The 25,796-nt window shown below is 41.2% G+C and overlaps 1 protein-coding gene across 3 annotated transcripts in view; it reads left to right on the plus strand.

Annotated features, from left to right (window-relative positions):
* Positions 1-25,796, plus strand: part of LOC309479673 (uncharacterized protein) — a 107,689-nt gene that overhangs the window by 78,260 nt on the left and 3,633 nt on the right. For all 3 annotated transcript variants that reach the window (XM_082143869.1, XM_082143871.1, XM_082143870.1), the window contains one exon: positions 11,028-14,262. In XM_082143869.1, the coding sequence (XP_081999995.1) occupies positions 11,028-14,262 (3,235 nt within the window). The remainder of the gene's footprint in view (positions 1-11,027; positions 14,263-25,796) is intronic.

Genomic DNA, 25,796 nt, shown 5'->3' on the forward strand with positions numbered 1-25,796 from the left:
AAGTTCAGAATCAAGATAAAGCTCTTATGTTTCTTATGATAAATGAGATAATGCTGCTAAATTTATATATTTTTTTACCTTGAATGTCATTGCTCCAATTTTTTTTTTTATATTTTGATATTTCATATTTTGTTCAAATGTTTAATATATCTGCTGTTCATATGTTCATTTATTAGTCAGGGTTTTTCCTGGCTGAAAATGAGGCGGAGGTGGCAAAATCCGATAGCTCGGTACCTCTAGGGGGGTCCGGGGGCATGCTCCCCCGTAAGAAAATTTTGTACATTTTAAAGATAAATGCATTATTCTGGTGCATCTTTTTATGTATAATGACCACTAGAAGGTAAAAAAAAAAAAAACTTTTTACAAGCATGTATTTATTTATTTTTAGGTATTTTAATAATCAGATAATTTGATTTTATTTACAGTTCATAGGGGGCCATGAAATTACAAAACAGTACTAGTAAATTACGTGACTGCTACTTGTGATAGCTTATTTTATAAAAAACGGCAGAAGAATTTCGGCTATTGCCTAAGTCAGGCTGGCTCTATGGATATATTTTAAGTAACCTAACTAGTTTGAGAGCCGAAGCTTAAGAAAAACAGTATCGGTACCTGGCTGTGACAAGTGAAGGCACTTCGATGCTGCAGAGAAGGTGCTTCTTGACTTTCGTGCGTCTGTGGAGGTTGTGATAACTGACAGGTGATGTTGAAAAGGGGGAGGGGCAGGGGCTCGTGCGCTTTCGCAGAAATTTACCTTGCTCCGTTTGAGACAGTTTAGGTGCTTAAAGCCCTGCATTTCAGCCCGAGCCCGACGTGCCAATATTATTATTGACTTATTTATGCCCCTAGGGCCGGGCTTCGGGCCAATTCTCACGTCATAATTCACATGCGGGCCGGGCCTCTGGCTTTTTTTGGGTTATCCTTCTTTTTATATTTTTAGACATTAATTAAAAAAATATGAGAAGCTGACGACGACGACGATAGAAAAACAAACATAGAAAGACATTTCATAACCTCATAACTTTCTTAATCTTATAGCCTAATTACACAGTGACATATGACTGACATGACAGTCTCATGCACGCACGCACGCACACACACACACACACACACACACACACACACACACACGCACGCACGCACGCACGCACACACACAGAAGGTTTCCCATCAGCGCGACCCACGATTCACCTCATGTGCAAATAATGGAGAATATTAAGAGAAAAAATCGCAGATGGCCAACTTAAAACGCAGCGGGAAGAGTGATAGAAGAGAGGAGGACTGGGTTAAAACCTTAGGCTACACTGTGGATGCTATTCTTTTTCTCCACGATGCTCTGTAAGACTGCTCTAACTTTTCGTTTCATTGGACTTTATTTTCGTTGAACTGTTGGAAACTACGGATGCTTTTCGTTTGATTGGACTTTTATTTTCGTTTAACTGTTGGAAACTACTGGAAAAAAGAATGGCCATGTTCTGTCGTGCATTTTTGAGGTAAGATAACCTGCAAGTTTATTTAATTTAATTGGTTTAGATAGGCTATTGCTCCTTTCGTTTGCGAGCGCTGGTTCGAGCAGCCTGAGCCTGCCTCAGTATTTCAAAAAAAGTTGTTTTACTCACTGTGGTTTAATAAATAATCATTTGTTAAATTAACTGTCTGTGTGATATGCTTGAAGTGTTTTATAGCCTATCTATGGATTGTAGCCAAGTAAAGTAGCCTATTAGCGTTGATTTGAGAGGCTAAATTGATCAAACATGTTGTAGGCTATACTCGCTGTCGGCTGCTTGGTCGTCATTTAAAAAAAAAATGCTCCAAAACATTTGTCTAAATTAACATGATAAAGAAATGAAAAGAAACATAACTAACAAAACTGACCTATTTTAATGGCTGCAAATAGGGCAGGCTGCCGCTGTGTAATAATAATAATAAAAAAAACGGACTCGAGTCGGACTCAGGCTGATAATTCTGATGAGCTGTCGGACTTGTGCTTGAGCGTCTCGGGCCAGGGCCGGGCTCGTGCTTATTCTGATGCAGTCGAAATGCGCAGAACGGTTTGAGAATGGAATGGAACCCGGCCGTGAACCCGCTGCAGAATCGTGTCGGTGGAAAAGAGGTATCTAATCATGTGATTCCGTCTTGAGTTTTTGTCGACAGACGGAGGCGGCCCGAAATTTGACAGAGGCGGCCGCCTCATAATTCTCTATGCAGGAAAAACCCTGTTAGTGTGTTATATGATTAGAATGTTGTCCTGGTTTTATAATAAAGCACAGCAATGATATTTGAGAGTGTTTCTCCCTTTTCAGGAAAAGTATCGAAAAAGTATCGAAATCGCAATACTTGACTTGGTATCGGTATCGAAACAATAATTTTGGTATCGTGACAACACTAGTGGAGATGCTGGAGAGAGGGATAATGTGTCTGGTGAGCGGGGCTGTTCCTCTGGTGTTATCGGAGGCTGTAATATGCTGTCCTGGCTGTTTTCCAGGAAGTCATCCTTGGGTGCTGAATCTTGGAGCAGTTCTAATATGTCTGTCTGTGGTGAGCTCTGTGGGCAGGGTTCAGCTGAGATTGAGTCCGTGAGCAGAGGTTGTTGTGGCAGAGTAGTGTTATCATTGTCCTTGTGTGATGTCAACCGCATGTCTATTTTGCTGCGGAAGTGAAGTCCTGTGGTCATTCATACTGTGTCCAGGTGTGTGTGTGCCATTCAGATTGAGTGGATTGGCACACACTGCAGAAGGATGATTGAGGGAGAAGTAGATATTGTCCATTAGCACTCTTGAACCAAGTTTGTTTGGGTGGTGGCTGATTTTGTTTGTTTGATAGGGCTGGTTTGAGTAAAATTTTTTTGAGCTTCGAAACTTCGGTAGTAATGAACATCGAATATTCGAAGCTTCGGAGAGAGGGGGCTGAACATACTCTTCTCTCTAATAAAGGCAGTATTCTCTATGTGACTATGTCCGTTTGCATTTTGATTATTTCGAGAACCGTTCATCCAATCGACTTCACAAGGGAGTGCAGTTTTGCATTTGGTGCAATAGGCTATAGAAGGACACGCGAGACGCGACACATTCAGAATTAATAAACTTTTAGTAAACTACTGAACAGCGCAAGCGGGAAGCGGCTCACCTCACGCGGGCAGGGCTTACAGTGAGGAAAATAAGTATTTGAACACCCTGCTATTTTGCAAGTTCTCCCACTTGGAAATCATGGAGGGGTCTGAAATTGTCATCATAGGTGCATGTCCACTGTGAGAGACATAATCAAAAAAAATAAATCCAGAAATCACAATATATGATTTTTTTAACTATTTATTTGTATGATACAGCTGCAAATAAGTATTTGAACACCTGTCTATCAGCTAGAATTCTGACCCTCAAAGACCTGTTAGTCTGCCTTTAAAATGTCCACCTCCACTCCATTTATTATCCTAAATTAGATGCACCTGATTGAGGTCGTTAGCTGCATAAAGACACCTGTCCACCCCATACAATCAGTAAGAATCCAACTACTAACATGGCCAAGACCAAAGAGCTGTCCAAAGACACTACTAGAGACAAAATTTTACACCTCCACAAGGCTGGAAAGGGCTACGGGGAAATTGCCAAGCAGCTTGGTGAAAAAAGGTCCACTGTTGGAGCAATCATTAGAAAATGGAAGAAGCTAAACATGACTGTCAATCTCCCTCGGACTGGGGCTCCATGCAAGATCTCACCTCGTGGGGTCTCAATGATCCTAAGAAAGGTGAGAAATCAGCCCAGAACTACACGGGAGGAGCTGGTCAATGACCTGAAAAGAGCTGGGACCACCGTTTCCAAGGTTACTGTTGGTAATACACTAAGACGTCATGGTTTGAAATCATGCATGGCACGGAAGGTTCCCCTGCTTAAACCAGCACATGTCAAGGCCCGTCTTAAGTTTGCCAATGACCATTTGGATGATCCAGAGGAGTCATGGGAGAAAGTCATGTGGTCAGATGAGACCAAAATAGAACTTTTTGGTCATAATTCCACTAAACGTGTTTGGAGGAAGAAGAATGAGTACCATCCCAAGAACACCATCCCTACTGTGAAGCATGGGGGTGGTAGCATCATGCTTTGGGGGTGTTTTTCTGCACATGGGACAGGGCGAATGCACTGTATTAAGGAGAGGATGACCGGGGCCATGTATTGCGAGATTTTGGGGAACAACCTCCTTCCCTCAGTTAGAGCATTGAAGATGGGTCGAGGCTGGGTCTTCCAACATGACAATGACCCGAAGCACACAGCCAGGATAAGGAGTGGCTCTGTAAGAAGCATATCAAGGTTCTGGCGTGGCCTAGCCAGTCTCCAGACCTAAACCCAATAGAGAATCTTTGGAGGGAGCTCAAACTCCGTGTTTCTCAGCGACAGCCCAGAAACCTGACTGATCTAGAGAAGATCTGTGTGGAGGAGTGGGCCAAAATCCCTCCTGCAGTGTGTGCAAACCTGGTGAAAAACTACAGGAAACGTTTGACCTCTGTAATTGCAAACAAAGGCTACTGTACCAAATATTAACATTGATTTTCTCAGGTGTTCAAATACTTATTTGCAGCTGTATTATACAAATAAATAGTTAAAAAATCATACATTGTGATTTCTGGATTTTTTTTTTTCGATTATGTCTCTCACAGTGGACATGCACCTACGATGACAATTTCAGACCCCTCCATGATTTCTAAGAGGGAGAACTTGCAAAATAGCAGGGTGTTCAAATACTTATTTTCCTCACTGTATATGCTCCGAGAACGGACACTGCACTACTAGTGATATAAAACGCACACAGTCTGTTAACTTAAGCAATACTTTTAAGGTAGTCTAATATTTTTCTGACTAATAAATTACTGACACAGTAAAGGGTAGATTTAAATAAAGACAAACGAAATTGAAATAAAGAAAAATGACATTTAAATAAAGAAAAAACGAAGTTTAAATATAAACTTTTATAAACGAGATTAATTTAGATTGATGATAATAATGGGTAAAAAGGCTAATACATTTTGTTTTTCTATTATTCTATTTTCCACAATGTCAAAGCAAAGCAGCTTAACCCAAAACACAAGCTCAGGCATGCACTTCGGTCCATATAAACTCTGCTGTTCTGCGTTCTAGCCAGAGAACACTCCCGTTGCTGGAACACTTAGGCGTCGGTTCTATTTCTAGCATGCATGTGTTTTCCGCGTGTCTCACGCAGACAATGTGCAAACTCCAACCTGTTAACATGGGAGCCGAAATAAAAACAGACACGCCACGCAGCTGAGACGCTCACGCCACGCAGCCAGTGTGTCGCCGGTAGGGGTGTGACGATAACCGCATCACCGCAATATCGCGTTAATGAGATGCCTACTAGTGTGAGGTCATCACCGCATAGGCTTGGGCGGTATTCGAATTTTGATACCGTCAAACCTCCTCCCTATTTTACCGGGGTATACGGTATTACCGTGACTAATTAAAAATTATGACATAATGGGCTCAGACGGCGTCACCAAACTGTTGGCTTGTGCCTACACCGTTCAGAAACTGAATGCCAGATCGGGCAAAAAATAAATAAAAAATCAAGCCCAACCCCTGCACGTTGTGTCTGAGTCAGGCCGACGGCATTAACTGTTATTATGAGCCGGAGCCCACCATTATTCAACATAATATCTGTGTGCGTGCAACAAGCAAAAAGTGCCTCTGTAATCCGGTGACACGTGTCCATTGATTTTTATTAATACAACTTTTCTGCAAAGATGGAAGTTGACGATCGCCATCTCTGTAGTGAACGCGCCTATAGAGAGAAATGCACATCATTACACAATCAGAGAGTGGCCTTTTTTTTTTTCGTTTTGAATTGTTTCGTTTAAAGAAATTGACGATCGGCATCTGAACGCTATAGAGAGACATGCACATCATGGATTACAGAGAGTACGTTAGGCTAGTTTATTTATTTTCGTTTTGAATGGTTTCGTTTAATGAAATTGACGATCGCATCTCCGTATGTACGCGCCTAGAGAGAAATGCACATCATGGATTACTTGGCCTAATCAGTGAGTAGCCTATTTCTTTCGTTTTGAATTGTTTCGTTTAAATAAATTTCAAGCTTTATTTATATATATTTGCCATGTCTGTGAGGCATAGCCTACACTGAGTTTCGGTTAATTTATGAGATTTCAATGCAAGTGACCGCGGCATGCCCATCATGTCATGATTATCCAGGAAATTGGTTGATGAAAAATGTATTAAAATTAAGAAACAATATATACAAAACGAAATTCGTTTTAAAGAGGCCTTTTACAAAACGAAATTTATTGAAGTGGTCAAATCGTCTGACTCCCGATGCATCCCATCTTATTTGTGCCGTTCACTTTTCATAATCAACAAAGATGGAAAAAATAACATTATAATATTTTAACAAATACGAAACTTAATGCGCTTATTTAATGAACTCGAGAACAAAATGCATCCTGGCAGCAGTGAGTGGGCGGTTGTTTCGGAGATGCGACATTAGGTTAGAGGTGTTTACATCTCTTGTATTTACCGCCTCTCCCTTCTCATGCGGTTGGAACCAGAAATATTGCCAAACTGCAACCACACATAAGCAGTTTTTAGGCAATAATAAATTATATAGCCTATATTATAGGCTATATAAGTGCCGGTAATGACGGTATTGAAACTGATACCGGTGCTATTTTAAGATCCCGCGGTATCCGATATTACCGTAATACCGCCCAACCCTATCACCGCACTTTTTTTTTTTTGCTGAAAGTTACAGGAGTGCATATGGTGTGTGATATGAACTATAAACGCATTAATATTTGCTTATAATTTACTGTATTCTGCGAGTCCCATGTTCAAGTGCTTCTGGAGAAGAAAAAAACGCTTCCTGCGCAAGGGAGGGACAGTCCATTAAACATATGGGGGATTTATTTTTTTGTGTGTCTGATTATTATTAATTAACTGCTAGGTTTTGTGATGTTTACAGATAATGTTCAATTAAATACAAACAAACACAGGCATAAAAGACAAGCATAACGTAAACAGTTGGAGTTAGATTTTAATTGCAAGTAGCGATCTCTCTTATGTGGTATAGGCAAGAACAGTTGACGGCGCTAGCCGAATGATAAAAAAAAAATAGCCACGAATAGCCAAATACTGTCGCCTTTGAGGCAGGTGACAATTAAGGGGAAGCCGGTGAATTTGGACAAGGCAATATGCCGTATTTGTCGCACAAAACTATCTGTCTCGCGAGGAAATACCACTAACTTAAGACCACATCTTAGAAAAATTAACCATCCTGTGGCGTTTGCTGGACTTAAGAAGTGCAGCACACCTACCTTAGGTCAGTGACACACTGGCTGCGTGGCGTGTCCGTTTTTATTTCGGCTCCCATGTTAAGAGGTTAGAGCTTGCACACTGCCTGCGTGAGACGCGCGTCTCAGTTGCGGCATGAGCCGCGGAAAACGCGTGCATGCTAGAAATAGAACCGACGCCTATTTTTTCACGCGACACGCAAGCCTGTTGGAAGTGTTTCCTGGCAAAATAGAATAGGAAAAGATGTTTGTATGTCATTTTGACATGAATACATATTAATAAATTACATTTTGATGTTTGAAAGTTAAGGTTTTGACATAAATGCAGATATAAATGCAATTAAAAAAAATATTATCGATTTTCAAATATTGCACCTTTCAATACAGAACGAAATATTCTGTAGCCTATTTTGCCGTCAATTCTGCCGACGCTGTCTTTGCTGTTATATATTTGTTTAACATGAAGTAGGCTATAGGCCTTCCACAACTCTCTCCCCATATGTCGAATATATCACCAATGAGGCTTATATGTCACCTAGCAGCAGCAGCGCTGTTTCTGATGTGCAAAGACATAGAAGACGGTTAACCGCCAAACCGCAAGATTTGTTGCTGCTTCACCGCGGTAAGAGAAAATCCCATACCGTCACAGCCCTAGTCGCCGGCCTTACTCGCAAATGAGAACCGTTTCGCAGGGGATCCCAGGTGTGCAAAAAACAAAACAAAAAAATGAATATTCGAATGTCAAATTTTCAAATCGAATACCAACCCACCGAACGAATATTTTGGTCCAGCCCTAGAGATTGACTTGGCCAGTCTAAAACTTTCCACTCCTTGCCCCTGATGAACTCCTTTGTTGTTTTGGCACTGTGTTTTGGGTCATTATCTTGCTGTATGATGAAGGATCTCCCAATCAGTTTGGTTTCATCTTTCTGTAAATTGGCAGACAAAATGTGTCTGTACACTTCTGAGTTCATTTTGCTGCTGCCATCATGTGTTACATCATCAGTGAAGATTAATGAGGCCATCCCAGAAGAAACCATGCAAGCCCAAGCCATGACATTGCCCCCACCGTGTTTCACAGATGAGCTTGTGTGTTTGGGGTCATGAGCAGATCTTTTTTTTTCTCCAAACTTTAGGCTAGCCTTTCCATCACTTTGGTAAAGTTTAATCTTTGTTTCATTAGCAAGAAGAATATGAAGGTCAGGCTGGAATTTGCCAAAAAGTACAGAGACAAGCCTCAAGCATTCTGGGGCAAAGTTTTATGGTTTGCATCTTCTGGTGTAGCCTCTGTACTTTTGATCATGAAGTCTTCTGTGAACAGTAGATTGTGATACCTTCACTCCTGCCCTCTGGAGGTTGTTGCTGATGTCACTAACAGTTGTATTAGGGTCTTTCTTTACAGCTCTCACAATGTTTCTGTTGTCAACTGCTGATGTTTTCCTTGGTCTACCCTTTCGAGGTCTGTTACTTAGTATACCAGAGGTTTCTTTCTTCCTCAATACATTCCAAATGGTTGTACTGGCTATGGCCAATGTTTGTGCAATGGCTCTAATTGATTTTCCATTTTCTCTCAAATTCACATTTGCTTGTTTTTCACCCATGGACAGCTCTCTTGTTTTCATGTTGGTTACACGTCTAAATGCAGTCTGCACAGGCAAAACCAAAATCTGAAACTGAGCGCAGCTATTTTTTTGTTTGAATAATCAATGTAATAGGACACACCAGGGCAACAAAACACACCTGCCAGTCACATGTTCCAATACTTTTGGTCACATGAGCAATGGGTGGGTTCAAACAAAAGGTTATATCTTCTAAGTTGTGTATCAGATCCAGATGTAAATACCTGGAAATAAAAGCTGAAATGTTGATCTCTTCCCTCATATTCATCTTTTGATGTCAAACCCAAATATTTTCAGTCTACAGAAGAATTAAAGGAATTGCCACTGTTCCAATATTTTTGGAGGGGACTGTATATCTCCAGATAATAATAGGCAGATGCAAATTATCTATTCGTCACCATTCACTTGCCTCTTGACGCCACCTTTTCCACCTCTTCACAATCATGGAAAGTTTCAAGGACATATAATCAATTTATAAAAAGGCATCAAATTATCATAATATTTTATAGCAGTTGTCTACTTTCTACTAGAGGGCTGCATTGGGATTGAGTCCCGCCGGGTCCCGCGGGACCCAACGCAATTCTCGTGGGAGCGGGCGGTTTGAACTTTGCTGCGGGCGGGAATGGGCGGCTAAAAAAAAACACTGCGGGATCGGGAGGTAGCCACACCGTGTCCTAACTACACGCGACGCGCTAAAATTCCAGCAACAGGCAGTGTGTCTGTCCACACTAGACGCGACGCGACTGTGAGACGACACAACGTCAATCAAAAATCACAGCCAATCAGAACAGTGTGTGGGCGGAGTCTCGCTGCAAGTGCACAGCACCAGAGAGTAATCTTGACGGCACTCGCAAGAAAATGGATAAGTAGCTACATAATCAAATTCACAAATATTACACCATTTAAAAAATACATAGGCTACTGAGTAACTAAAACAATCTTTGTCAAATAATACACTTCTTTGTTCACAGTTTTAACGTTCTTGTTTCCATTTGTTTAATTTCAAGATCTGAGGTGAATTATATCCATTGTTGCTTTTACAGCTACAAAGCTGGAGCACTAAATGATATTCAAAGTCACATTTCACACTTTTAACATTAAATCAAGCACATAAACAGTACCTGAGATTATAATTGCCACACTTTGTGTTTGTTGTTCCAGCGCGACATCGCAGAAAAATAGAAACCGTTTCTAAAATAGAATCGTCGCGTCCCGCCTGGTTAAGACAAACACTCTGATTAACATGGAAAAGATACATTTTATCGCGTGTTGCGGCATCGCGTCCCGTGTAGTTAGGACACGGTGTAAGCGTTTTAGATGCCCCAGCCTAGCCAGGCTACTATTCATCTTCCTGACTAGTGCGTCAGAATACATGCAGGCCAGGGAAACGAAACAAACAACCCCATGAATCTCTTTAAAGGGATACTTCACTTTAAAATGAAAATTCTGTCATCATTTACTCACCCTCAAGTTGTTTCAAACCAGTATGAATTTCTTTCTTCTGCTGCACAGCAAGATAGATATTTTGAAGAATGTCAGTAACCAAACAGTTAACTGGAGCCATTGACTTCCATAGTATTTTTTTTTTTTCCTACTATGGAAGTCAATGGCTCCAGTTAACTGTTTGGTTACTGACATTCTTCAAAATATCTATCTTGCTGTGCAGCAGAAGAAAGAAATTCATACTGGTTTGAAACAACTTGAGGGTGAGTAAATGATGACAGAATTTTCATTTTAAAGTGAAGTATCCCTTTAATAATAGTAATACAAATACGTGTTTTTTCCTGCGGGACGAGAGAAGACAAAATCAATGCATCTCTATTACTGTGCGGGAATAAATTCTCAGAGTTTTGCGGGTGCGGGCGGGAGTGAACATACATATTGCGGGAGCGGGCGGGAGTGTAACATGCGTTGCGGGAGCGGGCGGTAATGGTCAGAAATTCGGCGGGCGGGAGCGGGATGAAGAAAACAGTCCCGCGCAGGGCTCTACTTTCTACCATTACATCAGGGCTCACTTTCATGTCCTTTCACTTTATATTTCTCTCTGTTAATTATTTTGATGTCCTGAAAATTAAATTTAATATTTTTTTCTTTCATGTCAGGCCTGATGGAAGTGAAGGAGGAGAGTCAAGAACTGATGGAAGTGAAGGAGGAGAGTGAAGAACTGAGTGAAGTGAAGGAGGAGAGTGAAGAACTGAGTGAAGTGAAGGAGGAGAGTGAAGAACTGAGTGAAGTGAAGGAGGAGACTGAAGAACTGATATTTTTAAAGAAAAGAAGAGCCAAGAAATCTTTCACCTGCACTCAGTGTGGAAAGAGTTTAACAAGCAAACACAATCTTGAGATTCACATGAGGATCCACACCGGAGAGAAGCCGTTCTCATGTGATCAGTGTGGGAAGAGTTTCAGTCAATCATCATACCTTAATGTTCACATGAGGATCCACACCGGAGAGAAGCCGTTCACATGTGATCAATGCGGGAAGAGTTTCAGAAGAGTAGCAAATCGTAATCAACACATGAGGATCCACACCGGAGAAAAGCCATTCTCATGTGATCACTGCGGCAAAACATTTCTTAGGGCATCAGTCCTGAAGAATCATCTGACAGTTCATACGAAGGAGAAGCCACATTTATGTTCTGTGTGTGGAAAGAGTTTTTCACTTCTGCTGTATTTACATTTACATCAGAAAATTCACACTGTTGTGAGAGAGTACATGTGCTTTGAGTGTGAGAAGACTTTTACTACAGCAAACAGTTTAAAACTGCACCAGAGAATCCACACTGGAGAAAAACCTTACAAGTGTTCACACTGCGACAAGAGATTCAGTCAGCCAGGACATCTGAAAACACATGAGATGATCCACACTGGAGAACAACCTTACAAGTGTTCACACTGCGACAAGAGATTCAGTCTGTCAGCACGTCTGAAAACACATGAGATGATCCACACTGGAGAAAAACCTTACAAGTGTTCACACTGCGACAAGAGATTCAGTCTGTCAGCAAATCTGAAAACACATGAGAGGATCCACACTGGAGAAAAACCTTACAAGTGTTCACACTGCGACAAGAGATTCAGTCTGTCAGCACGTCTGAAAACACATGAGATGATCCACACTGGAGAAAAACCTTACAAGTGTTCACACTGCGGCAAGAGATTCAGTCTGTCAGCAAATCTGAAAACACATGAGAGGATCCACACTGGAGAAAAACCTTACAAGTGTTCACACTGCGACAAGAGATTCAGTCTGTCAGCACATCTGAAAACACATGAGAGGATCCACACTGGAGAACAACCTTACAAGTGTTCACACTGCGACAAGAGATTCAGTCTGTCAGCACATCTAAAAACACATGAGAGGATCCACACTGGAGAAAAACCTTACAAGTGTTCACACTGCGACAAGAGATTCAGTCTGTCAGCACATCTAAAAACACATGAGAGGATCCACACTGGAGAAAAACCTTACAAGTGTTCACACTGTGACAAGAGATTCAGTCAGCCATCAAATCTGAAAACACATGAGAGGATCCACACTGGAGAAAAACCTTACAAGTGTTCACACTGTGACAAGAGATTCAGTCTGTCAGCAAATCTGAAAACACATGAGAGGATCCACACTGGAGAACAACCTTACAAGTGTTCACACTGCGACAAGAGATTCAGTCTGTCATCATCTCTGAAAACACATGAGATGATCCACACTGGAGAACAACCTTACAAGTGTTCACACTGTGACAAGAGATTCAGTATGTCAGCAAATCTGAAAACACATGAGAGGATCCACACTGGAGAAAAACCTTACAAGTGTTCACACTGCGACAAGAGATTCAGTCTGTCATTCTCTCTGAAAACACATGAGATGATCCACACTGGAGAAAAACCTTACAAGTGTTCACACTGTGACAAGAGATTCAGTATGTCAGCAAATCTGAAAACACATGAGAGGATCCACACTGGAGAAAAACCTTACAAGTGTTCACACTGCGACAAGAGATTCAGTCTGTCATTCTCTCTGAAAACACATGAGAGGATCCACACTGGAGAAAAACCTTACAAGTGTTCACACTGCGACAAGAGATTCAGTCTGTCAGCACATCTAAAAACACATGAGAGGATCCACACTGGAGAAAAACCTTACAAGTGTTCACACTGTGACAAGAGATTCAGTCAGCCATCAAATCTGAAAACACATGAGAGGATCCACACTGGAGAAAAACCTTACAAGTGTTCACACTGTGACAAGAGATTCAGTCAGCCATCATCTCTGGAAACACATGAGAGGATCCACACTGGAGAACAACCTTACAAGTGTTCACACTGCGACAAGAGATTCAGTCTGTCAGCACATCTAAAAACACATGAGAGGATCCACACTGGAGAAAAACCTTACAAGTGTTCACACTGTGACAAGAGATTCAGTCTGTCATCATCTCTGAAAACACATGAGATGATCCACACTGGAGAACAACCTTACAAGTGTTCACACTGCGACAGGAGATTCAGTCTGTCAGCACATCTAAAAACACATGAGAGGATCCACACTGGAGAAAAACCTTACAAGTGTTCACACTGTGACAAGAGATTCAATCAGCCATCAAATCTGAAAACACATGAGATGATCCACACTGGAGAAAAACCTTACAAGTGTTCACACTGCGACAAGAGATTCAGTCTGTCAGCACATCTAAAAACACATGAGAGGATCCACACTGGAGAAAAACCTTACAAGTGTTCACACTGTGACAAGAGATTCAGTCAGCCATCAAATCTGAAAACACATGAGAGGATCCACACTGGAGAAAAACCTTACAAGTGTTCACACTGTGACAAGAGATTCAGTCAGCCATCATCTCTGGAAACACATGAGAGGATCCACACTGGAGAACAACCTTACAAGTGTTCACACTGTGACAAGAGATTCAGTCTGTCATCATCTCTGAAAACACATGAGATGATCCACACTGGAGAACAACCTTACAAGTGTTCACACTGCGACAAGAGATTCAGTCTGTCAGCACATCTGAAAACACATGAGAGGATCCACACTGGAGAACAACCTTACAAGTGTTCACACTGTGACAAGAGATTCAGTCAGTTAGGAAATCTGAAAACACATGAGATGATCCACACTGGAGAGCAACTTTACAAGTGTTCACACTGTGACAAGAGATTCAGTCTGTTAGGAAATCTGAAAACACATGAGAGGATCCACACTGGAGAGAAGCCGCACACGTGTGATCAGTGTGGGAAGAGTTTCACTATTAAAAGTCGCCTGAATCTACACATGAAGATCCATGCAGTGGAGAAACCACTTAAACACAGTCTGAGATCACGGTAAGTAGTTTATTTTCATGTGCTGAGCAACAAAGCTCTTCTGTGTAAGTTAGCCACACATCACCCTATAGCCAAATCTCTCCTCTCCACCTATAGCCGGTGTGTGGTGAGCACAGGACACTTTGTTGATTGATATCTATTAACTTGTGTTCAACCAACAGGAATGTCTATTTTGTCTGTTCAGATCAATGCAAAAAAACACATTCGCTCTGACAGCAGGTGGCGCTCATGTAAAGCAGAAATAAAGCACTATACAGGACTCTAGAGTGCGAGTAAATGGTCTCATTTTGCGACCTTTTTTTTTTCTGGCACACGGCAAACGAAAGCAGAATGAAACCGCGCCACTTGTTTGAGCTGCGCAGCGCAAAGAGTTTATCAGCTCAGAGCAATACTAGACAGCGGTTTACTCGTGGGCCGATCTCGATCACGCAACACCATTACTACACAGAGCTGGCAGATTCATGCTACTGCTAACCCGGACGTCAAGGTCACTTCAGTGATTTGGGAAAAGCACGTAAAAGTCCTGGCAGTAAGCAATGCATAAGGATGTAGTGTAACGACGAATTATAATTTTTTTCCGAAGTGTTGACAACTTAGTGTTAACTAATAATTGTTGCAAACTGGTACAACCAACAAAATATTAGTGCATTCCTGGAACTGGGCATCGTTACACTACATCCTTATGCATCGCTTTCTGCCAGGACTTTTTCAATAGATCTGATGCCATCATTAGGCTGATTTAAGAATTGAATTTAGGCTGCTATATTTAACAGTGAGTTCATTTAATTCAGGTGTGAGGATGGTGCATCAGGAAAGACAGGGTAAGGCAACAGGTAGGTCTAACATTAGGTGGAAGTGTAGGGGAGCCACTTGATACCTACAGATTAATTTCTTAATATTATTAATATTTTTTGACAATATGTCTTAGTGGAGAAGAACACAGGCATCAAGTACAGATGAGACCAGTGAAGACATCAGGTAGGAGTTCTATTAGTTAGACCACACAAAACTAAATGTCCAGTATAGTCTGAAGTTCTGTTGACCAACCTATTCACTGTGTCCTTTTTGGGGAAAAAATAGTGCAGACAGAGATGGAAAGCTACTCACCACTGAGGAGGAATTGGAGGAGAATGTGGAAAAGAGAGGTGAAGATGAGGTTTACATTTAGTCATTTTGCAGATGCTTTTATCCAAAGTAACTTACAACTGAGGACTAAGGCAAGCGAGTCATCGTGAAGAGGCAAAAAACTATGCAAGAAGTGCTCCAAAATACAAAGTTCAGGCATTGCTCAGAGTAGGTGGAAGAGAATGTGGAACAGAGAGGTGAAAAGGAGAGGGAGGTGGAAATGGAACAGAGAGGTGAAGAGGAGAATGAGGTGGAAGAGATGTGGAACAGAGGTGAAGAGGAGAGGGAGGTGGAAATGGAACAGAGAGGTGAAGAGGAGAATGAGGTGGAAGAGATGTGGAACAGAGAGGTGAAGAGGAGAGGGAGGTGGAAATGGAACAGAGAGGTGAAGAGGAGAATGAGGTGGAAGAGATGTGGAACAGAGAGGTGAAGAGGAGAATGAGGTGGAAGAGATGTGGAACAGAGAGGTGAAGAGGAGAGGGAGGTGGAAATGGAACAGAGGTGAAGAGGAGAATGAGGTGGAAGAGATGTGGAACAGAGGTGAAGAGGAGAGGGAGGTGGAAATGGAACAGAGGTGAAGAGGATAATGAGGTGGAAGAGATGTGGAACAGAGAGGTGAAGAGGAGAGGGAGGTGGAAATGGAACAGAGAGGTGAAGAGGAGAATGAGGTGGAAGAGATGTGGAACAGAGAGGTGAAGAGGAGAGGGAGGTGGAAATGGAACAGAGAGGTGAAGAGGAGAATGAGGTGGAAGAGATGTGGAACAGAGAGGTGAAGAGGAGAATGAGGTGGAAGAGATGTGGAACAGAGAGGTGAAGAGGAGAGGGAGGTGGAAGAGATGTGGAACAGAGAGGTGAAGAGGAGAATGAGGTGGAAGAGATGTGGAACAGAGAGGTGAAGAGGAGAGGGAGGTGGAAATGGAACAGAGAGGTGAAGAGGAGAATGAGAGGTGAAGAGGAGAATGAGGTGGAAGAGATGTGGAACAGAGGTGAAGAGGAGAGGGAGGTGGAAATGGAACAGAGAGGAGAATGAGGTGGAAGAGATGTGGAACAGAGAGGTGAAGAGGAGAGGGAGGTGGAAATGGAACAGAGAGGTGAAGAGGAGAGGGAGGTGGAAGAGAATGTGGAACAGAGGAGGAGAGGGAGGTGGAAATGGAAAAGAGAGGTGAAGAGGAGAATGAGGTGGAAGAGATGTGGAACAGAGAGGTGAAGAGGAGAGGGAGGTGGAAATGGAACAGAGAGGTGAAGAGGAGAATGAGGTGGAAGAGATGTGGAACAGAGGTGAAGAGGAGAGGGAGGTGGAAATGGAACAGAGAGGTGAAGAGGAGAATGAGGTGGAAGAGATGTGGAACAGAGAGGTGAAGAGGAGAATGAGATGGAAGAGAATGAGATGGAAGAGAATGTGGAACAGAGGTGAAGAGGAGAGGGAGGTGGAAATGGAACAGAGAGGTGAAGAGGAGAATGAGGTGGAAGAGATGTGGAACAGAGGTGGAAATGGAACAGAGAGGTGAAGAGGAGAGGGAGGTGGAAGAGAATGTGGAACAGAGGTGAAGAGGAGAGGGAGGTGGAGATGGAACAGAGAGGTGAAGAGGAGAATGAGGTGGAAGAGATGTGGAACAGAGGTGAAGAGGAGAATGAGATGGAAGAGAATGTGGAACAGAGAGGTGAAGAGGAGAGGGAGGTGGAAAAGGAAAAGAGAGGTGAAGAGGAGAGGGCTGAGACAAGGCCTTACTCAGAAGATCCTTCTGACTGGCCACCACCACACCGGATTGGGGACTCATTTAGGCAGTGTATGGTTGAGAATGGCCCACAGAAATGTCCTGATGGGCCGTATCCAAGATCAGACAAGAGTAGACAGTGTTTTTCCAAATGTAGTGCAGCGGGATTGGTTACTGTACTCCAAAAGGACAAATAAAGTGTGTTTTGTGTGTAAGCTTTTTGGTGGAGCTAGAGTTGACACGCTTTGTGGTAGGGTACAATAACTTTCAGTGTCTTTCAAAAAATGCTGCAGCATCATGAAACCAGTGTTGATCACATAAATGCTTGCCACTGAAGGGATAGAATGCTAAGTTAGGAGATCCTAAAAATGGAAATTTCCTGGGTGTCCTTGATGTCATAGCACAATATGATGTCACACTAGCAGAGCATCTTAGAAAGGTAGCCTCTAAAGAAACCACAGGATATCTTTCCTGGTGCACTCAAAATTAATTTTTAGATTCAATTTCTGAATGTGTACTTGGTCAAATTTGTGCCCAGGTCAAAGCCTCCAAGTACTTTGCAGTGGAGTTGGATTGCACACATCACATTTCAAAGCAGGAGCTGGCCTCCGTAATAATCCTGTATGTTGTTACAGACGACAACAAGAATGCCACCATCAATGAGTCTTTTGTTGGCTTCACAGTCGTGAAGGACACAACTGGTAAAGGCCTCACAGAAACACTGACTGGGGTGCTGGATAACCTGGGGTTGGAGTTGGCAAACTGTAGGGCCAGAGCTATGACAATGGCTCAAATATGAGGGGTACACAAGGGTGTGCAAGCATTGGTGCAGCAGAAGTGTCCAGAGTAGAGGTCTGCTACCCGACCCGAGCCCGACGGGTCCCGAAAAACTTACGGGTATCGGGTCGGGTTCGGGTTAATGTTTAACTATTTATCCCCTGCTGTAGCCACAGTCTGAACCTCCTGTTATGTGATGCTGTGTCATCAAACAGAGTGTGTCTAACCTTTTTTGGCACTCTCCAAAGAGTGTATATAATAATAATAATAATAATAACTAAATGTACACCATTTGTTCAGCTTCGGTGAAGCGGTGGGATATTCTGAAAGAATTTGTGGACATTACACTGAAGCCTGGAGTGATACCAGGTGGGAAGCAAAAATAAACTCTGTCAAAGCTGTACGTTTCCAGTTAGGGGGGATTCTTGATGCTTTGGAAAAGCTTGAGGAAGTGGAAAAAGATGGCAAAACTGTCTCAGAGGCAAAGTCGCTGTCTGGCGAGATTGTCAGCATGGAGTTCCTCATGTGCCTCTTGGTTTGGTATGATCAATTGTCAGAGATCACCATGTCAGCAAGGCAATGCAAGCAGTGAACATCTAGATGGACACTGCCATTGGAATGATAGACTCTCTTAAAGAATTCTTGCTTAAGTATAGAGTGCAGGGCTTTCAAAAATCCCTTGACATTGCACGCCGAATAGCCATTGAGAGGGATGCTTCCCCTGAGTTTAGAGAGAGACGTTTCAGAAAGCAAAAGAGATTTCATGGTGATTATTCCAGCACTGGCCATTATGAACAGGAACCTGAAACGCAAAATTGTTGCTGCATACCCCTCTGACACTGGGTAGTTGCGGAGGCCAGTTCCTGCTTTGAAATGTCAGGTGTGCAATCCAACTCCACTGCAAAGTACTTGGAGGCTTTGACCTGGGCACACATTTGACCAAGTACACCACATGTGTCAAACTCAAGGCCCTCCTCATTATTTTATATGGCCCGAGAGAGCATATTGGTTAATTAGGGATGCAACGAAATTTAGGCTGCTGAAAATAAAAAAATTTGGCTGAAAATAACATCTTCGGTTTTTGGCCGAAAGATACTAAAGCCGCTAGGGGTGCGCCAAAATATCGATATGGCGATATCTCGCGATATTTTCTCCCGCGATCGATTCTCGATGCGCTCTTGCCAAGTATCGATCCTAAAAGCCGTTAGTGGCATACACGGGCGTACACGGTGCGAGTTCGGACACTCGGGAGGTTGTGAGATATTGCACACGTTGCGAGTCAGTTTAACTGCTAATCGCGTCAAAGCAGCTGGTACACGGCACGACTGTCCTGCATGAATTTTATCCCGAGCCGGCAGCAATCACGTGGGCTTTCGCGCTAAACACAGAGACCGTCATGTTGCGAATGGGAGAGAGAGAGAGAAAAGTGTGTGTGTGTGTGTGTGTGTGTGTGTGTGACAGTGACAGTGTATGAGCACGCTGTATGGTTGCTGCCACTGAGGTATAGCCCCATCGACGTGGTTGTGTATGATTTGGCAATATGGGACAGCTGGTGAAAAAACATGTTTAAAAATTATCGGGAGGTCGGGAGGTGCTCGTAACGTGCTCGGCCCGGCTTGAAATTCCTCTCACACGCTGCGAGCCGCGACCATGCGAGCATCACCGATTCCACTCGATTTCTCCCGAGTGAAAAAAATCATCTGCAGCAAAACAAAAATAGTGTCGGTGACTGTTTTGTTGCAACTGATAAGACACAAGTTGTTTTTGTTATTGTGTTTCATAGAAAAAAATAAATGGGGATTCATTTTCCTAATTAAAAAAAAAATATTTTTATTTCTTAAAACATGATATATTGTGAGTTATTACTGATAATATATCGATTATCGCCATATCGTGATATTATCGGTATCGTGAACAATGTATCGCAGCCCTAAAAGCCGCCGCGCCCCTCCGTGTTTGGCGATGGTTTGACTCTGGCTCAGCGTGTTTTATGACTTTGCGTGCGAGTCCGCTTCCGAAGATGCATAACTTCGAAGCGCGTTCTGCTGTGTGTGTGCGCTCACCGCGCTGTGCTCTAAGCTCCGTGTTCACAGTGCGTTCTGCTCAATGTTCCGCAAGCAACCTCCGTGTGTGTGTGTGTGTGTGTGTGTGTTTGTGTTGTGAGCTCTGCTCACGCTCATCGGAAAGGCAAAGTCCGCTAAAAAAAAACTTACCGACATGAAATTTCTCTGGACTTGTTTCTTTTTGCAATAGCACTACTGTGCTGTAACATGGTGTGTATAGCCGTGCTGGTCAACACTGGTAAAGTTACACGAATCACGATCCTCTCGTTCACTGGTTCTCTCCCTGCTCTGCTCATGCTCTGATAAAAATAGCTTTGTAGGACTATACTTTATTTTGACAATTGGTCAAAAAATTATTCTGTTAAATCTGATTCTGCTGCATAGAACTGATTGAAGAATAATATATTGATATTTTATATTATTTTAATATAGGTACCAGTATTAGCCTTTTCACCATTTGTAGCACTCCGCTTGTCTGTATTTGCTTTGCGCCACTTGCATCATTAAGTGACTGTCAGTAAGTGATGGGCGATACTGCAAATTTCGGTTCCGATACCAATTAAAAACAGGGCCAGTATCGCAGGGATTAAAGTTCTCCGTCGCTACGACGGATTTCCGTTAATTGCAGCAAGTCTATGACAGATTTCCGTCAATTGCAGGGTTCCAGTCTGTCCTTAATGTCTTAAATTCACTTTTCATAAATTTAAGGCCGTAAATAGGCTTTCATTTCTCAAATAGTGTAATAAATGTCTTAATTTTAGTTTGAATAGGTCTTAAATTAAGGAAAGACGAGGTGTATTCACCCTTCTGAGGGGGATGTGATCAAAGCCTGGAGTGGAGCAAAAGCACGTTCCTCTCTCCACTCTAAGCATTCTGTAATCACTTCGCTCATTGTCCACTCCGGGTTTTCAATTACCGCTCACGGAAAGCGCATGTCAGGCTACAGCTGAGCGCTGAGGTAGAGAACTATATTTCAGTTACCGTGGACACACTTATAATGCAGGTAGGGCTGGGCGATATATCGATATATTTTTGAAATGTGATATGGAATTAGATCATATCGCATATATCGATATAGTTCAAATTTACGCTGTGATCCTTGCTCCCCGCGCCCCTCTCCTCCGCTCCTCCTTTTCCACTCTGCGTGCGTGTTTAGAGCATGTTATGTTATGAGAGGCGAATAATGACTACTTCAGAAAACCCAGCACAATAGGAACTACCAGGCAGTGACATAAGTGTACGCTGAGATAAAGTTTTTCACCTCAGAAAGACGGACTTAATTGTCCTGTCAGCCGTTATACTGTAGTCGTAGCGCACACTCTTCAATTGCACGCGCAAATGCGGCGGCGCGCGCTGTATATCGCCTCACTGTATATAAAGCGCAAAAGAAACTACGAGCATGCAACGCCGTTACGTTGTAAATTACACAAAATAAAAGTAATGCAGGTATGATTTTCATTCTATTCACCAGGAGCAGTTTCCATGTTTCATTAACAGTTATTGTTAATATTGTGTATTCACCATGGTAACTGTCCCTTCCATATTAACCCCAAATTGCCACTATTTTTCTTTCTGTTATTTTTATATTTTTTATACCTAAGTATGCAGCCCTAACTTAGGTGAAGAAACCTGTTTATTATTTATTCATTTGATTTTGCAACTGTTCACTGATACGCCTACTGGCAATATTAAAGCGGTTTAAAACGTATCCCCTTAAAACGCTATTGGTCTCGACTATTTAAAAAGGTATATGACTTGGCGTAAAAAAAAATTTCAGTCAGAAGAATTTTTTTCACTTTAATCCCTGGTATCGCCGATATCAATACCGATACCAATACTTTTTCATTTTAAAAGCATGCACTTGAACTTGTATGCACTTTCCTGTGTTAGAGCAGTGTGTCATGATTTATGAGGTGAATGCATCATTAATATGCTAAATCTGAATACGTTTTCATGACTACTAGGCCTAAATATTTTGTGATTTGTGCTCTCAACTCGCCTGTAATTAGTCAGTGACTTTTACAAAACTACCCTAATTATATACTAGCCTACTAGCCATACTGTTCAAAGGTTTGGGGTCTGTAAGATTTTTAATTCTCTTCTGCATTTATTTGATCAAAAATACAGTAAAAACTGTAATACCAGTATTACAATTTAACATAGGCTATCTGTTTTCTATGTCATAGTAAACTGTAATTTATTCATGTGATCAAAGCTGAATTTTCAGTATCATTACTCCAGTCATGATGATATTTCATTTTAATATGCTGATTTGATGAACAAAGTTGAAAGAACAGCATTTATATGAAGTAGATTTTTTTTTAACAGTGTAAAACCCTTGACTGTCACTTTTGATCAATTTAATGCATCGATCCTTGTTGAATAAAAATATTCATTAAAAAAATCTTACTGACGTCAACATTTTGAACCGTTTTGTACACTTTTGGTTTGTTTATTGCGAAATAACTCCCGATTGTTCCTCTGTCATCTAAGCAAGGCTTCATTTCCCAAATGCACTGGGCCTGTGAGCTCAGCGAAGCACCAGCATCCAACGCTCTCTGGGATTGATTGGTTTCAGCTTGTATCCAGATGACTAGGAGAAAAAGTTCTATCCTACACAATTATCCGCTAACATTAGAAGCTTATTTTATGCACTGAATTGCGTGCTAAATTAATAAAAAATTACTGGTAAAAAAACACACATTTGGATCGATATTTTTATGTGAGGATCGATCCTTTTCGATACCATGTCAGTATCGATACTTCAGGATCGATCCGCCCATCACAAGTGACAAGTGACTGTCTTTATCAGTGAACAATTGAACTTTAAACTGATTAGTGCCAAAAACATTGATTAACTGAGGAAAGAAAGTTGCTGAAACCAATCTTTAATGCTAATATAAATTGCTCATTTGCCTCTGGACACCTCTTTGATTGAAATGTAACATCTATGCAAAATAATCCTTGAAAGATTTCTCATTTAAGGCCATTCCTGTTTGGAATATGTGGTTGAGTATTGTCAACAATAAGCAGAAACATTCTGCATTTCCATTTTGTACTGTGGATCATTCATTGCAACATTTATCCTCATTCTCATTTTTAAGAATCTGCTAGACAAATAATGTATGCTACTGCCCACTGACATGCTTTTAAAGCTATTGTTATCCAGATTTTTTGGCCTTTAAACACCTTAAAATGCACATGTAGGTCCGAGAAATCCAAATTTTATCGGGGGAGCATGTCCCCGATCCCCCAACTACCTCACATTTGAATATGCATGACTGTGTGGTAATGTGTGCTGGTGTGGCTACAGTGCCAGGGCTGAATTTTTGAGCCAGTTTGCCCCTGCATATATACAATATACATTATTCTCTGTATCAAATCATTATTACCCCCTGATGTTTCGGGCTCATCCCCTGATGTTTTTAAAACCTAGAAACACCCCTGCAAATGCATATACAATGTTTGTAACTTAAATAAGTAATAATAAAGAGACAATATATTAACATTTTAAAAGTCTTCCAGTTACAACTGGCCCTTTGAGGGCAGCCATAATGCTGAAGTGGCCCTCAGTGAAAATGAGTTTGACACCCCTGAAGTACACATTCAGAAACTGAATCTAAAAATTCATTTTAGACAACATTCTATTAACAAGAATTAAAGGGGTAGGAGTACATAAGTTTAGCTTCTTCCTACTCCTTTTCGCACATGAGATAGAAGTATGTTCGCACAGAAAAAAAATAAAAATAAAAATTGTAATTTGTTACGGCTTATTTGGTGTTATTTTTTTTCTCTTTTTTTTTTGTTTATCTTTTATCTAAAAAAAAAAAAAAAAAAATGCTTTAAACATTTTGTATTTTATTTTACATATTCTTCTCTCATGTTCGAAATAAAGACTTCAATCAATCAATCAATCAAAACAACAATAAACAATTCTGAATAAGAGACAAATGTTCAATCAATGATTATAATGGTTAATTTCTTGCAAGAAAGGCTCACAGTCACACAGTTAGTCAGGAGAATGTGAGAGTGCACGCCCAGAGAGGAGACTCTCTCCCTCTTTATATCTTTATATCTCATAACATAGATAACATGGGGCCATAGCCCAGGCTCTTAGCCAATTGAACCTTTCTCTGCCTTATTAGGAAAGTACATGATTTATTATAGGGAAAGATAATTTAATATGAATAAAATAATGCATAAAAAAAATATATTTTCATAACACTGGGTATTCATTAGGGCTGGGTATTGACACACATTTCACAATTCGATTAGATTTCGATTCAATATTGATTATTTTGGATATCAGGTTCAATACATGGCAAATTTTCTCAAAGGAAACAAATCTCTTCACTAATGCTGTAAACTATGGAGTCAGTTGTAGCCTATAGGCTTCATTAGCCTACTATAATATTGAAGGTAAAAATTTACTTATTTGTATACAAACACTTAAATTACAGTTTTATTTATTTTTATAATAATAAAATTATATGAAATATAAACATTTAAATGGTGGCTGTCATAAAAACTTGCCAGCTTTATTCAAACATGCATTATGAATATATAATATGGTGCATATATTTAGCAAAATGCTCCTCTCTAGAGTTAATTTTTCTAGCTGACTGACGAGTTTATGATCACTGGATATGGTTTTTCTGAGGTAAATGTGGCGTTACATGACATTGTTTACAAGCTGTTTTACTAACGTCTTTCCAAAGTTGAAACACTGAGCGATTCCATGTGACATGATACGGATTTCGATAAGTTGTACTCTATCATTTAACACACTTTCAGAAGCTCATTCATGTTTATTTGGCGCTGTAACTGGTATTATTAAGACGGAAGAGAAGATCATGTGCTTCTCTTGAGATGAGCCAGAGCAATCTCACGCCACAGCGCCATTTATGTTTTTGAATTTCGTAAGAAACTGGAATTTGAAATCAGAGACTTTGTTTAATATCAATAGTAACAAAGCACAAAGATTATTGCGATTTATTGGATGGGATGTGCGCAACAATGTTCCATTCATTCATCAACTGTTAAAACAGGATGACTAATCGATTATTGGGATTTAAGAATCAATATCGGTTCGAAAAAATGAGAATAGATTAAAATCGAGAAATCAATATTTTTTTTGCCCAGCCCTAGTATCCATCCATCATTCTTCTTCCTCCAAACACGTTTAGTGGAATTATGACCAAAAAGTTCTATTTTGGTCTCATCTGACCACATGACTTTCTCCTAGGGGTGGCACGGTTCACAAAACCCACGGTTCGGTTCGTATCACGGTTTTAGGGTCACGGTTTTCGGTTCTGTACGGTTCTTGTTGTTGTTTTTTCTTTTAATCTTTAACACTCCAAAAATTTACTTCAGCATATGATATATAGCTGAATTATCTAATTATTAATTTATTTATTTCATAAATGGGGTGTGTTTGCAAAACGCAGCTTCTCATTTCCCGTGGGCTGTGTCGGACAGTTATTTGTCACCACTTTTTGCCAGGGTTGATATTATGTCCCAGCACGGATGTACCAATACAAATAAATAAAACATTTCCAGTTAACTAGCAAAGTATTCGTTTCGTTCGTTTGTTAAATAAGAAGCAATCTAGCGCTGAAATGTGTTTTTTTTAATCAAGTGATCAAAGTGCTCGTTGCCGTTGCGATCAGTGGCGCTGATACAGTGTTCTCGTGGCTCGCGCACACACCGCAGCGGCCGCACATTCTTCACTCAGACGCGCGCTTCAGTCCGTTGAGGAGACTCTAGGCTACTCTATTCGTTCCGATGAAATCACAAAACAAAATTCATACAAATCTGTCCCTGCTTGATATACAACCGCTGATAAACATAATCG

The sequence above is a fragment of the Leuciscus leuciscus genome, assembly GCF_965113295.1.
Source record: "Leuciscus leuciscus genome assembly, chromosome: 1".
NCBI lineage: Eukaryota > Metazoa > Chordata > Actinopteri > Cypriniformes > Leuciscidae > Leuciscus > Leuciscus leuciscus.